Raw genomic sequence first — 14,370 nt, 5'->3', positions numbered from 1 at the left:
TAATTTCATTTGCAGTTTCGTTTCATCAAGATGACAAATCACAGTTTAAATTGTACAAGACATCGATATACAAACAACCTAGAGCAAGTTACAGGTACTTTCGAACCGCAGACTTTACAGAGAAGAGTAATCGTAATTGGGGGTTAGTGCGGCATGATCTTAATCTGAGTATCGTTTACAAAGTGTATGTACAAATAAAAAGTAAAGCTAAATTTTTAAGAAACGTAAAATGTAGATGATACAATAGGAGCGCTGCTAGGTTGCGTAAAATGAACCGCGATTACTTTATCTTCGAACCTATGTTAGGAACTACATAAAATTTTAGCGTTAGTAAATTACGCTACGCCTAAATGCGGTTATGACTTGTTTATATAGTATAATTTAGTCTAGAAATCATGGACTTAAAGGCGGATGACACACACTCACACTTGACTTATTTCTATATAAACATTTTTCGCTAAAGGTTTCCCGGATCCGTTCGGGGGATCAGTCGGTATATTTAATTGCTGCAATCACTCTCCCTCAGGCACACCGCAAACATATATGATCGATCGACTTAAGTATAGTTTATGGTAATAAATAAAAATTAATAAATATGAGGAGTGTTTACAACAAAAGAACTTCGTAATCTCAATGAAAATACATTAGGGCTAACGATTTTTGTTAATATAACAATTTCAATATCAGGATTGCACAGCACAATCGATTCTTGTTGCATTTTTACATACAATTTTGTTGTCATACAATTATATAAATTCGTTAACTAATAAGATTAGGTATTTGGTTTTTATAATAAGAGTACAAGAGAGAGACACACATAATGCAAGACAGTTTTGGTAAAGGTTGATTATTTTTGCTTTTTTTGAACAATCCTTTTTTCATACGTTTATGTTTTTATTAAATAAACCGAAATATTTAAGAGTACAATAAAATTGAATTTCTGCTGCAAGATGGCGGTGCAGGATTGCTAGTTGTTCGTAGTTCATTATTTGATGATACTGTGCTCATCAGTGTCCAAAGAGTCCCACGCTGACTGCCCCATCGCCTCCTCCTTTGCGGATCCTCCTCCAAATCTTTATCCGCTGGTGGTGTTGCTGATGCTGCTACTGCTACTGCGGTTGAGATGAGAATCCAGGATGATGCGGAGACAGTCCGTCCGTCGTTGGTGGAGATTTGTCAGCATTTCGGCTTACTTTAGTATGTCTAGAGGGAACTATTTATGCTGTATGCCATATGTTCATATCCTACGTATTGGTAATGTTAGATACAAATCGAAAATTGTTTAATTGTGGCGGCCAGCTTGTCATCCCACCAAGCTGTGGCTGTGGCTGCTTGTTATTTGTTAATAGATTGTGTGTTTAGTATATTAGCTGTGTGTTGTATCTTTACTCTCGTATCCATTGCCACAGGCGCTGCTGCTGCTCCTCCTCCTCCTCCGCTTCGAGCATCTCCGGCAGTCAATGCCTGGAGCGATGCTCCTCACGCCTATCACGGTCGCGTTCACGCTCGCGGTCACGGTCCCGATCACGGTCACGCCGTTCCCGGTCCGAAGAGCGATACCGCTCTCGATCCTCGTAGTAGCGCTTCGAAGACGGTGCCTCTGCAGCCTCGGCAACTACCGGTTCCGGTGATTTTCGCGGACGTGCCGAACGACTGTTGCCGGGTGATTAAATGGATATGGAATTAATTCTAATAATTACCTTTACTGGAAATAATCATACCTGTCATCCCTGTAGTGATCTGGGGCCTGACGTTCCCGTTCTCTGCTGCGGGAACGTTCACGATAACTGGAGGGAACGATAAGCATGAATTTACTAACTCATTAGGGATTTATTTTATTAGCTTGTACTTACCCAGCATCCCTTTCACGCTCCCGATCCCGATCGCGTTCGCGCTCACGTGAACGCTCACGATATCTTGACGTAGAGCGCTCGCGTCGCTGACGACTGCGGTGGGATCGTTCCCTGGAACGCGACCTCTCGCGCCGATTGTAACTCTTGGCCTCGATTCCGTGTAGCGTGTCCTGCAGCGAGCTGATCAGGATTTTACAGCGCTCGTCATGCGCTACCTTGGACTGTTTGATCAGGGAAATCGCTGTGACCAGCGTCTCGATGGCGCTCGAATATTCACCAGCTGCCGCATCGGAAACAGCTCTGAAAAGTCAAAGAATGCGTATAAGTAAATGCGCAAACTAATGAAGATAAAAAGCGTAAGCAACGCCCTATTTATACAAACAATATGACGTAAGAGTTGAGTTTATAAAATTAAATCATTGAAATAGTGTGAATTAGTTACCATATTTAACAAAGCACTTTACATTACGGGTATTTTCATTGTTTCTCACTCACCTAGCAATCGCTGAACTGCTGACTGTTCGATTTCTGCTCATCACTTCCTCAAACTCCACTTCTGTGAGCTGTGGACCCATCTGCTGGGGATCGGGGAAGGGTCCCGGTGGCTTACCCTGCTGCGGCGGCCACGGACCACGTGGTCCATGTTGCGCAAACTGGGGCGGCGGTCCATGCTGCGGTGGCATATTCATACCCTGCTGCGGAGGCATATTCATGCCGGGCTGCGGACCAGGGGCACCGTGCGGTGGACCACCCATGCCCGGATGTTGAGCGGGCCCGCCGGGTTGGTTGAAGAATGCCGGATTTACGTGAGGAGCGGGTGCGCCGTGCGGTCCACCCGGACCTGGTGCAGGCGGGAGGCCACGCGGCGGTCCCTGGGGCGGAAAGCCGCCGTGCATGGGCGGACGACGCCAGTCGGGACCCGGTGGACCCCTTACCGGCATGCCCATGGGTCCTCCCTGAAACTGAAAGCAAAAGATAGGGATTAGTAACACACTCTGTGATAGTAAATCTGGGCTGAGGAATGAGAAGGTGCTGCTTGGGTTGCATGGGGCTGATCTGTGGCATGTCATTATTTTAAATGTTCTGAATACACATCGCTTAAGACTGAGTTAACTTAAGTTGGGTGGTTAGTCTTCTTTTCTATTTAACGCCCTCTGGCTTCGTTAGAGTTTATAGTATATCGATTATATAAGTGGACTCAGTGCTTTTTTGGGGGTTTGTTACCATTGGTCGCTGCTGCGGCGGTCCGTTTGGTGGACCCGGCCGTGGTCCGCCTGGCCGCTGCTGACCCGGCCATTGGCCCTGCGCTGACGGATACCGTGGTGGCGGCTGTTGGTTGCCCATGAGCCCGCCTTGCGGATGCATTGGCGGCTATATTTATAATACGAATTACGGTAATGTTGTAGTAGAAGTAGTAGTAGTTGGTTGGTTGGTTGGTTGGTTGTTGTTGTGGGGAACAAGTGTGCGTAAGCGTTGTCAAAGACATGGAATAGAACATAAATATATGAAGCGTAATACATAAACATTTTATATAAACAAGATTGGGAGTAATTACATTACAATTATACTCGCATTAGGATAAACAATAGACAAAAGTAAAATTTACAGCGAGAAAGGCACCATGTCCTTCTGACTCTTGATTTAAATCCTTTACAGTTGTTCGTTTTTTGATATCTACAACTTAGCAAGTACAGGAAAAAGAGAATACAGAATGTCTTAGGCTGAGAGAAGTGTTACAACAAAATTGCTCTGAAGTTTTACTCGTAATTAAACCAAAACAACATATTAGGAATAGTACTTAAAATCATAAACAAAACTACAACCTTAGCCTCTTAGTTTGTGCGATGGCTATCGACCAGAGCTTGTAAACAGACAATTGACCGTCCTCTGTTGTGCGTTCTCAGGTGAACTCTTTCTTTTAACCTCTTTTAATGCAAAACCTAAGGAGACATTTAAACGGTCAAATGCTGTTAGCGAGCTCTGCTTACGCCCGAACAAGATCCACATCTGGGCTGTAAACTTATCTAAACTTATAATGAAAGTTACTTAAGTAACTTGAACTAGCACTTTCGCATAAACTTGATATCAAAGTCGTAAAAGCTACGTGTTCTAAAGTTACTTAAGGCCAGATTTAATATAACCTGGGCCTGTACAAATCCAATATATATTAAAATTTTGCATTCAGAACAATTTTAATGGAAATAAAAAGAAAGATAATAAAATGGAAGATAATATATGGGAAGAATAACCAAAAAGACATGGGGGACTCGGGAGCGGGACAAATACTATCAAATGAGACTTAGGGGTTTGGATGCGGGGACTAATAGATGGGCAACTCACCTGCATACGCGGAGGTCCAGAGTTTGGTCCGCCCACCTGGGGCACCTGCGACATGTGCTGCGGCCGGTACTGTCCCCCCGGCTGCATAATGCTGTTCATGCCGCGCGGCGGATGACCCGGAGGCCCACCACCCTGCGGTCCTCCCGGATGCGATGGCATCGGACCACTACCCATGTTGGGCAGCGACGGACCCCTCGGTGGACCGTTCTGCTGCTGAGGCGGCGGCACAGGGCGCGTCTTCTGCAGACTCTCGAACTGGGTAAGCGCCTGCTTGCTGGGATACGTCACAACCGGCGCCTGGCCGTGCATCTCCTTCTTAGGCAGCTGATCTAGCGTGGTTCGCAGGCTTGACTCCGAGCCCAGCGAGATTACGCTGAAGCCCTTCGACTGCCCGTTGGCTCGATTCTCGAAGAACTTCACTTCCTGCAAGTCTCCAACGCCGATGTCGCGGAGCGCGTTTGCTATATCCTGGTCGGTGGTCCACCAGGTGAGATTGCCCACGTAAAGCTGGTAGCGGCGGTTCATGGTCGGAGTGAGGCTACCACCGCCCTGGTGGTAAACTCCATTGGGACCGCCACCGCCGCTCGATGCCGATTCCCCGGAGCCGGGTCCGGCGGCTCCATCCCCTGAGGGTGTGCCGCCGCCGCCACCCGAGGCGGCAGCCTCTGTGGGGCCGCCAATGTCATCGTACAAGTCAACGCCATCGCCGCCAAACTCGTCCTGTGCATAAGAACAGTAAGGAATAAATAAAGCATCAAGCTAAGTAGAGTACGGTTGATCGATGTTTGGACTGTCCGTTTTGGTAGTTTCCAATATAATGAAGTGGACTCGCTTCTTGAGCTCAAACTCAAGCTCCTCAGATCACCGCATTTTCACCCCTACTTCTTTTTCGCCGCCGCACTTATCGACCCACCCTACTGTATACATACACACGCGCGCAAGGCGGCGCGACTTTTTGTTTCTCAGCTCCAGCGACTTTCTTACCTGAGCCTGCCCGGCAAAGTCCTTGTCCAGGTCCTCGGCGTACAAGTCCAAGACCACATCGGCCATCCTGAGCCGGGAAAACTCCTCTCTCTTGGCGTAAATACTATTTTTTACTTTTGCACGCTCCTACAAACACACACACACACACGGGCACACGGGGCTGTCCGTCACTGTCGCACTCTCACGTAGCCTGAGCAAGCCGGAGCCGGAATCGAAGCCGGCGGGCGTGATGTTCTCTCACACTTTCCCACGGATCAGCCTTGGTGCATTAACTAGTCACTGGCCGTTGCTAGCTGTCGTCCGTATGTACATTCACAATTATTTACATTATTCGCGTACTAATTTCCGAAATTGCAAAAGTTGTAAAATGGCGGAGCGGTTTGGTGTGACCAATTTCTTTTTAGTAGGAAATGTTGGTTTTTCTCAAAATGGTGATATTTTCTTTGCCCAAATATCGATGTTGCGATCTGGTCACTTTGAGTTCCGAAGCTGTTATTTACAATTTCAGATTTTACATGTCTAGAAAGCTATTTTACACGTAATATATTGAATTAATTCTATTAAATAAAACCCACAAAGTTTTAGAAATTAGCGTTTTCTTTTCTTAACATTTTGATCCACGTTTCTTCAAAATCCGTTCAGTCGTTCATAAGAAATCCCGACTTTTTCATTTATTTCCATTTATGTACAGGTAAAATATAAATATATCCGGCAGCCCTGCCTGCCTAAAAAGAAGAAAACTTGATTTAAACTTCATGGTTAAAACTATGCAAAATGAATGTTATCCCATAAACGGCATCGCAGTTCTGGACATTTTGATACATGTTTCATTAAAATCTGTTCAGTCGTTAATGAGAAATCACGAATTTTCATTTATTGCATTTGGGTACCAGGGGTGCATAGTCATGCCTCCTTAGTATATAAATTAGTAATTCAAACATTAATTTCTCCAAAACGACTGAACCGATTTCGATGAAACACCTATCAAATTGCTTAGAATAACGATATCATTTATTGGACAGACTATTAAATGTTATTTCGAAAATTTGCTTCTCAAATCTAGTGCTTCAATGCCCTTGCTTTGTAATATGATTTCAGGTCAAAAATTTGCAACGCAGTGAATAAATTATTTCCGACCCTATAAAGTATATATATTCTTGATCAGCATCAACAGCCGAGTCTATCTAGCCATGTCCATCTGTGTGTCTGTTCAATTATAAGCATTATAGACCCTCATACTTAAAGCTATCTAAATAAATCTTTGCAGTTAGTCTTCTATATACTCTCACTAGTGTATAATGGCTTAAAATGTTTAGAACTACAGTGCCGTTTATTCCATTTTCATACATACGTCCTGCCATTAAGTTTAAATCATATTACTTTATTTAATATTCTTCGTCGAACATAACCACATACAAACATACATATGTATGTACATTTACGGCAATAAATGAAAAAGTCGGGATTTCTCATTAACGACTGAACGGATTTTGATGAAACATAGATCAAAATGTTCAGAATTGAGATCCCGTTAATGGTACGATCTTCATTTTGCATAAGTTTTATAATAAGCTTAAATCAAATTGACTTAATTTTAGGCAGGCAGTGCTGCCAGATATATTTATTCTTCGTAGGAACATTTATGGAAATAAATGAAAAAGTGATGTTTTCTCTCGAACGGCTGAACGGATTTTTATAAAACATCTACCAAAATGCTTGGAATGTGAATTCCATTCATGGAACAGGCATATTTTATACAATTGTTTAAATGGTCAATGGGAATATTTTCTGGCGGGATATTTATCGATAGGGTGTGGGAGGCGCCCCTATCGATATGAAGCCAGTGTTTTAATTTAATTATTATTAATTAATTATTTATGAATGAGGTCGGAAAAGCGAAACACTTAAATTTGTCAAAATCTGACTGATCGAATTAAGATTTAATTCGAAATGAGAGAATATTTTTCCCTATCGTTTGAGATACATTGCAGGTTCCCATCTGGTTCCATTTTCATAGTTCGCGCCTTAGCTATCAGCCCAAATACACCACTCACTGTTATTCGATTTTCTCGAAATCTGACGGTTAAAAACAATTGAAATTTTCGCCAAATATTCGTTAATCTTCCTCTAGTAAGCCTATATACCGTGCATATGTGCACGCGTTCGTGTATCGAAATTATATGCCTTACAATTGTTGATGCCCTATTTTGTATGGAGCTGACCCCGAGGTTAGATCACTGTTATGCGATTTGCTCAAAAACTGACGGCTTGAAATTGAAACTTGGTAGGATAAAACTACAGACTTTAAAAACTGTACTTTTTTTTAAATTAGTGCCTTACTTACTAAATAAATTAAAAATTAAAGATCCCTCCACGTTAAATTTTTCCACCGTTCCATTTCGACGCTAACTCATCGACGCTACTTTGACGGATATAAGTTTTCAGCTAAAATGGCGGAGCTTGCGGTAATTATCCCGGATCTCAGTAAAAGAGTGGATTTTCTCTGGCCACACTTAAATTTACAGACTACGCAAGCACAGACAACGTAATTAATTTCGTAAATTCACTGAGAGTAACCGTTAAAAATTCGAAAGCCTGTTCAAAGTTAAAACTATGTAAAATTGAACCTTAAAATATTTATTTCTGCTATATTGTTTGTCGTCACTCATTAATAATTTTTTTTCTAATATAAATAACTTACTTACTAAGCCCTGTATACTGGCTTTGGCTGAAGATCGCAATACGTTATTCCCGGTCCAAGGCAAGAGGCGAAGCCCATCATATACGGCAATGTGCTCTGCTCGTAAACGCCAGTAAATAGATGCGACCAAGGTCCTATAACAGGAGTAAACATTTAAAATTTAAATTATTTTTTGATTTTTATAAACTAAGCTTACCGTGTGCATAGACTGCTACGTCGCCACCTCCGTGAGTCTCCTCGGTCATGGGCACACCGTGCGGATATATGGCATCCCGATCCGTAAAATCTAGGGTCCGGAGATCCACACGTTCTACTTCTCCGTCTGTAGACTTGTAGAACCTCTCGTAGTCCGGTCCGTTGGCATAGGAAATGGCGGTGTAGGGCAACTGGTCAACATTGCTCAACTCCGAATTGAGGCCAACAATGCTATTGTTCACGTCCGGATAGCCGCTGATCGTGACTGTGTGGCCGTGATCCGCACTGACCACGATCAACGTGTCCCAGGGATTCGTGAGCTGGCGGGCCTTGCGCACTGCTTCCGAAAATTGGACAGTCTCGTCCAGAGCCTTCTTGGCCTTGGTCTCGTGGTGGGCATGGTCGATGCGTCCGCCCTCCACGAACAGGAAGTAGCCGTTGGTGTCACGGGAGAGCACTTTGATAGCGGCTGCCGTCATTTCCGCCAAGGTGGGGGTGTCCACACTGTCGTCCAGGTGATAGGCCAGGTGGGAGGAGTTGAAGAGGCCCAGCAGGAAGTCTGTGTTTTGGGGATCGACGTTCAAGAGATCGGTGCGATTAAACAGTACCCGAGCATTGCCAGGCTTGCTTTGCTGCCACTCCTCAATCAGGTTCCTCCCGTCCAGCCTCTGGCCCGTGTTGCCGTACACATCTGTCGTGGAGTTGGGCAGGAACTTGATAGTGCCGCCACCCATTACCACCCGCAGTCGCTTGCCCACCCCACCGTCAATCAGTTGCTTCGCAATGTCTGGACAATTTCCCGGATTCAGCCCCAGGTTGGTCACGTCGTAGTCGCTCTCGAAGTCGCGGTTTGAGGTGTGCGCATAAACCCCAGCCGGACTGGCATGGGTAACCCTAGTAGTGGTCACCAAGCCCGCGGATTTTCCCCCCTTGATCGCCCATTCGGCAATTGAGGAGAGTCGATTCTGGGGCTTCCGCGCAGCAGGACAGTCATTCAACTCCACGTCGGCTGTCACACCAATGGTCAAATAATTGGCCTTGATCCCAGACAGATAGGCAGAGGCCGTGCAGGCGGAGTCGGCTACTTGCTTGTTGACGCAGTACGTCTAGAATGGGAAAAGGCGGCAGGATAAGACGGATTAGAGAGCATTATGCAAAATTAAGATTTAAGCCAACTGATCAACCTACCTTAGAGAGACCCACATAGTTGAACTTCTCAAACTCCAGCTGGTTACGTTCGCCCACCACTCCTCGAAGTTGTCCGTCAAAGATGCGTCCAGCGGTAACCGTAGGCACGGACATTCCATCGCCCAGAAAGAATATCACATTCTTGGCCCGATATTGATTTGGAGGCGTTGATAGCTTCTCGTAAAGTGTGCGCTGGGCATCATGGAACCAAAATTCCTTGTTTTTCAGCTCGGCGGTGGAGCGCAGATCCCACGAACGGTCTGGAAATTAAAAAAATATGTTTATAATAGGGATTTCTTACCAGAAATATAAAATTTACATTATCGTTACAAAATTATATGCTTCCAATTGAAAGTTGTGATTAAAATGAAGCGTCGTTACTGTAAAAGCTGATATGCAAATGAGTTCAAGTACAAACTGGGAGAATTTTAAAATTCTGTTCACATCTGTTTCTGTTTTTTTTTTTTTTACGAAATACCTCAGCACAACAGTTTGTTTTGAACTCCGCTTTCGAATCAATTGTTTAAAAGTGAAATTAAATTCAGAAAAGAAATGAATTGTCTAATGACAAGAGAAAACAATTTGGAAATGTAATATAAATAATATATAAGGTTAAATCTGTTCAGAAGATTAATGCACAAATAGTTATAAAATGTTATAGAGCACAGTTTTATAATTTTTGAATTGAACTTTTGATTATGTTGTTTCTAGTTAAACCCTTTTGTTAACTCCTTAATTTGTTTCCCCTCGAGTTTAATATTTGGTAGAACTGTTGGTGGAGCGCAGTGTTAAATATTTAATTTAATTTATTTCTTTGACGCCTCTATATTCTTTTTAGCACTTGATTAATCAATTCTGCATATGTTTCGTGTTTGCTTTCGGCTCGCCCGATCTTTTGCTCGATGAGGGTGATCATGATGATGTCGTCACGCACCTGGCCCATATCTATATTGACAGGTACACGCCGTGAGCTGGAGGGCAAGTGGTAGCCAGAACCGGAGAGCACTCATCGTCGACGGACGGAATTTCGATTAAGTCAACTTTCAGCGTTACCAACCGCTACCAGGTCTGCGGACCGACTAAGCCGCATTTCGGCACGGGATGCTTATTTATAAGTCACCCGAAATGCGAGACAAATTACCAAAGCACTGCTCAGGCAATAAATTAGGGCCCGCCCCTGCCTTAGAAAGCTTCTAAATGAACTTTTCGGTTGCCCTTATTTAAATTTAAGATGCATATGTTAGCCTGATTACCTGTTAGTTTCTTCCCAAATCAGGTTTGTGTTGCATCTGTCATTTGCATAAAGGTTAATCGTGGTGGCAGATGATGTAATTAGTGGAGATCCAGGGCTAACATAATGTCTCCAAACTGAATTTGTCTCATTTAAAATGTGCATCGAAATGATGGGGAATATGGGTTCATTAACCCCTATCCAGATTCTAACACCGGATACTGGTTGCATTTTGTGTATTTTTGTATATTGTTTATTAACTTGACTAAGGTTTAACGGCGAAAGTCTCAAGCTTTTGTTTTTAACAAAAAAACTGGTTGCACTTAATTTGTCTACCAGTTCTAAGGCTCTGGAATCTACTGGTTTCTGAATGTACGCGACTCAGTTAAGTAATTACAATTTTAATTAATTTATTGTTTAAATTTTTTGATAAACAATATGTTAAATTATTTTCTTGTATTAGAGCTTTGACCCATTTAATTCGTTCTTTGACCTCTTGATAAGAAATTTACCATGTTATTATACCCCTGCAGGGTAATCTAATTTTATTCAAAAGCTTGTAATGCTGTGAAGAAGTCGTTTCCGAGCATATAACTTGTATATATTCTTGATCAGCATTAACAGCCGAGTTGATCTAGCTATGTCCGACAAAAATTTAATTTTTTCAAAATTTTAAAAATTTTATAAGGGGTATCATCGTTAAAATTAGCAATAGTTGACAAAAATTTTTAAAATTAAAATGCAGATTTATAAAAAAAATTAAAACTAACACAGATCAGCTTTCCGAATTGAAATTAATGCCTAATTGGCGTAGTTATGCGATTTTTAAACTTTGGTTTTTTTGGTTCTGTAAATAATTTGATTTACACATATTCATTATATTGTATAAGACTATTTAAAATCACGCGCCGTACAACTAGTGTTGAACAACGCAGTACAGTCTTATAAAAACCTAACAGGAGCGTTTTTCTTACGTTCTCGCCAAGGTGTGACCAGCTGCCTTTCTCTTTCGCTGACGTTTATCAGTATTTCAGGAAGGCGACCACACTGCACTTTGTAAAAGACAAAAATTGCAATTTGGCATCGTTTTATCAACAAATTATACGTTTTACTTGCGGAAATGTGTAACTAAGAGGAGTTAGTGCCGGGCATTCGACGAAGGTCACCCAGTAGACAACAGCAGGCAGCCACAAAGGCGGGTGGGTGGCAGCAAACAAAGAGGCGAAACACCCGAATAAAGACAAACACACACACTGTCAAACATCTCGACAAACAAACAGAACCTGGCTGAGACGCAGAAGTGATATAAGTTGAAAGGCCAAGCAACTAATTCGATTGCCAGCCCCCAACTTGTCCAGGAACGCGAACGTGAAAGCTGCTTGTTTCGCCGGGGAATAACCGAAGGTCAGCAAGGTGTCTGCCTACGAAAGCATGGACTTGCAGCATATGGAGAATGGCCTCAGCGGCGGGGGCGGAGGAGGCGGAGGCGGTGGCCTCAGTGAAATAGACTTCCAAAGGCTGGCGCAAATCATCGCAACCAGCATCCAAAAGGTGCAGCAAAATGGTATGTTTGCTCTAAAGGTGTTCTCTGTACAACTTTCCCCAATGACTAATCTGATTTTGCCAACAGTCTCCACCATGCAGCGCATGGTTAATCAACTGAACACGCCCCAGGATTCCCCGGAACTGAAGAAGCAACTGTAAGTTATGTTTTATTTTGAATAATTTGTAAAATTTCAAAGGAAATCCATTTAAATAAGAAAATTCAATCTGCAATTCAGGCATGTTTATAATTTGTGAAAATCCCATTTATAGTATTTATTCTGACGTCAAAACTAGAACATTGGTTTGTGATTCATCCTTCAAAACCTAAACCGAAAATGGTAAACAATTCTCCTAATTTTCTCCCTTGCACAGCCATCAAATAATGACCTACACCAACCAGCTGGTGACCGACACAAACAATCAAATCAACGAGGTGGACAAGTGCAAGGAGCGCCACCTGAAGATCCAGCGGGACCGACTGGTCGATGAGTTCACGGCGGCACTGACCGCCTTCCAGGTTTGTTTTTTGTTTTCTTCTTTCTCTTGCTACGAGATAAGCAAATCGCCTTTGTGAGTCATGTCCAAATGTTTATCGATTTCGTATTTTTAGGCCGTCCAGCGCAAGACTGCGGACATAGAGAAGAGTGCGCTACGGCAGGCGCGGGGCGACAGCTACAACATCGCCCGCCCGCCCGGCTCCTCGCGCACCGGAAGCTCCAACAGCAGCGCCAGCCAACAGGACAACTTCTTCGAGGACAATTTCTTTAATCGCAAATCAAACAACCAGCAGCAGCAACAGCAGCAGACGCAGATGCAGGAGCAGGCGGACCTGCAGGCACTGGAGGAGCAGGAGCAGGTCATCCGGGAGTTGGAGAGCAATATTGTGGGGGTCAACGAGATTTACAAGAAGTTGGGTGCCCTGGTCTACGAGCAGGGACTGACGGTTGATTCAATTGAGTCACAGGTGGAGCAAACAAGCATTTTCGTCTCACAGGGAACCGAGAATTTGCGCAAAGCGAGCTCTTACAGGGTAGGTTGTACCTCATGTCATACTAAGAATCGATTTAAACGTTCATTCGACTTTTCAGAACAAGGTGCGCAAGAAGAAGCTGATCCTGGTGGGCATCCTGGCCGCAGTGCTCTTGGTCGTCATCTTGATACTCGTCTTTCAGTTCAAGAACTAAACTAAATCCGAATCATTCAAACCAAAACTAGTAAATATTGTTGTGAAAAGACAAGAGTTGCCGCATACAGGCCCCTAACCCTATCCCCCTAACACACCCCACCATTGGACCTTAGGCGCATTTGTGGCTTCAAAACCTTAAACCTCCACTTCCATTACTTGGCTAAAGATCGAGCAACTCGGTAACGAAGGCAAAGGAGTATTCACCGAACAAGTGCATATACGTTATTTTCGCTTTAAAATTATATTATCTTATCTTTTATATTGTCTATACTATTATTATTACGCACCCTGTATATTGATATATTGATTAACAACTGTGTTGGCTACAAATTCTAACAATATGTTCCAAAACTCATTCGCCAGCGCTTAATATATGGTATTTAGATTTAAGAAGAGGCAGAGAGGAAGATCCATACAATCCATGTACGAAAAGTGAAATAATAAAAACGAGAAAACTGATATCGCAGCGCTATCCTTTGCCTGGAGCACTTCATTTAAAGCCCTCCCGACCTGAATGAATCAATGAATGGAACACACTCGCCAGCCAGCTCTCTTTAGGGCATTCGAAAATGTGCCAGGTCATCGACTCCTCCTTGGCTTGGTTCGGCTCGGCTCAGCGATCATTAAGATTTCGTGTTGGCCATTGTTACGCATGCTTTAGCGGCTTAGGAGCGATCCCGATCCCGATCCGACTGGGTGTTCGACACTGGCACATTAATGCCGCAGCAGACCTGGATGCGGTGGACCCACTTCAGTTGCAGTCGCTCCGACGCCCGTTGCCCATTGCCCCTTTCCCCCTGCCCCCCAGCCGGTCGTTGAGGTGTGTCAGCACTGTGTCCAAGCTAAAGGGTTTCCTCGCCTCGACACTCTGCTGGCCTGCATACAAATTGAGTTTACATTTTTTGCCAATTCACTGACATTGATAGTTCGTTTGGGCATCATTTGTGTGGTGGCTTCTTATCCACTTGTTGGCATCGAGTGGTTTTCTCGCATGCATTTAAGTGCAGCTCATTTCCTTCTCCCAACTCGCCCCCGGGGGCCTCGCCAACAATCATTTACCGCCGAGTCATCTAGTTATTTGTGGCCCAAGACGAGTTACTTCTCTGTTTGGAAAGAGGGGTATATGGAATCATTCATTGGATGTGTA

The 14,370-nt window shown here is 43.6% G+C and overlaps 3 protein-coding genes across 9 annotated transcripts; 1 reads left to right on the top strand and 2 right to left on the bottom strand.

The window, feature by feature from the left end:
- Nucleotides 1-831: 831 nt before the first annotated feature.
- Cpsf6 (cleavage and polyadenylation specificity factor subunit 6) lies at nt 832-5,317 on the bottom strand. Of its 2 annotated transcripts, XM_020961822.2 has the most exons (7): nt 5,178-5,317; nt 4,194-4,913; nt 3,078-3,224; nt 2,349-2,815; nt 1,854-2,153; nt 1,722-1,787; nt 832-1,653 (listed from the first exon to the last, which is right to left on the bottom strand). In XM_020961822.2, exons 1-7 carry the CDS (start codon nt 5,241-5,243, stop codon nt 1,458-1,460), a joined length of 1,962 nt encoding a protein of 653 aa, XP_020817481.2. In that variant the 5' UTR covers nt 5,244-5,317; the 3' UTR covers nt 832-1,457. The 2 variants fall into 2 exon arrangements, with proteins under 2 accessions (XP_020817481.2, XP_086688440.1); XM_086832314.1 differs by lacking the exon at nt 3,078-3,224.
- On the bottom strand, nt 5,146-10,623 carry Alp1 (Alkaline phosphatase 1). Of its 4 annotated transcripts, XM_086832449.1 has the most exons (5): nt 10,196-10,287; nt 9,262-9,521; nt 8,075-9,179; nt 7,883-8,012; nt 5,146-5,902 (listed from the first exon to the last, which is right to left on the bottom strand). In XM_086832449.1, coding segments are annotated over exons 1-5 (1,572 nt in total). In that variant the 5' UTR covers nt 10,272-10,287; the 3' UTR covers nt 5,146-5,901. The 4 variants fall into 4 exon arrangements, with proteins under 4 accessions (XP_086688575.1, XP_086688678.1, XP_020817861.2 ...); XM_086832552.1 differs by lacking the exons at nt 5,146-5,902; nt 10,196-10,287 and adding an exon at nt 10,515-10,623 and having other exon boundaries at nt 7,732-8,012; XM_020962202.2 differs by lacking the exon at nt 5,146-5,902 and having other exon boundaries at nt 7,732-8,012; nt 10,196-10,334.
- An 878-nt stretch (nt 10,624-11,501) lies between these two features.
- On the top strand, nt 11,502-13,682 carry Syx7 (syntaxin 7). Of its 3 annotated transcripts, XM_086832961.1 has the most exons (6): nt 11,502-11,691; nt 11,773-12,056; nt 12,123-12,192; nt 12,410-12,554; nt 12,648-13,067; nt 13,126-13,682. In XM_086832961.1, the coding sequence occupies exons 2-6, from the start codon at nt 11,924-11,926 to the stop codon at nt 13,219-13,221; spliced, it is 864 nt and encodes a 287-aa protein (XP_086689087.1). In that variant the 5' UTR covers nt 11,502-11,691; nt 11,773-11,923; the 3' UTR covers nt 13,222-13,682. The 3 variants fall into 3 exon arrangements, with proteins under 3 accessions (XP_086689087.1, XP_086689135.1, XP_086689172.1); XM_086833009.1 differs by lacking the exons at nt 11,502-11,691; nt 11,773-12,056; nt 12,123-12,192 and adding an exon at nt 12,244-12,338; XM_086833046.1 differs by lacking the exons at nt 11,502-11,691; nt 11,773-12,056; nt 12,123-12,192 and adding an exon at nt 12,271-12,375 and having other exon boundaries at nt 12,438-12,554.
- Nucleotides 13,683-14,370: the final 688 nt, after the last annotated feature.

This window comes from Drosophila serrata, unplaced genomic scaffold (assembly GCF_035046125.1).
Source record: "Drosophila serrata isolate PLE 108 unplaced genomic scaffold, ASM3504612v1 contig_2, whole genome shotgun sequence".
Classification (NCBI taxonomy): Eukaryota; Metazoa; Arthropoda; class Insecta; order Diptera; family Drosophilidae; genus Drosophila; species Drosophila serrata.
This window is presented reverse-complemented; position numbering and strand designations above follow the sequence as displayed.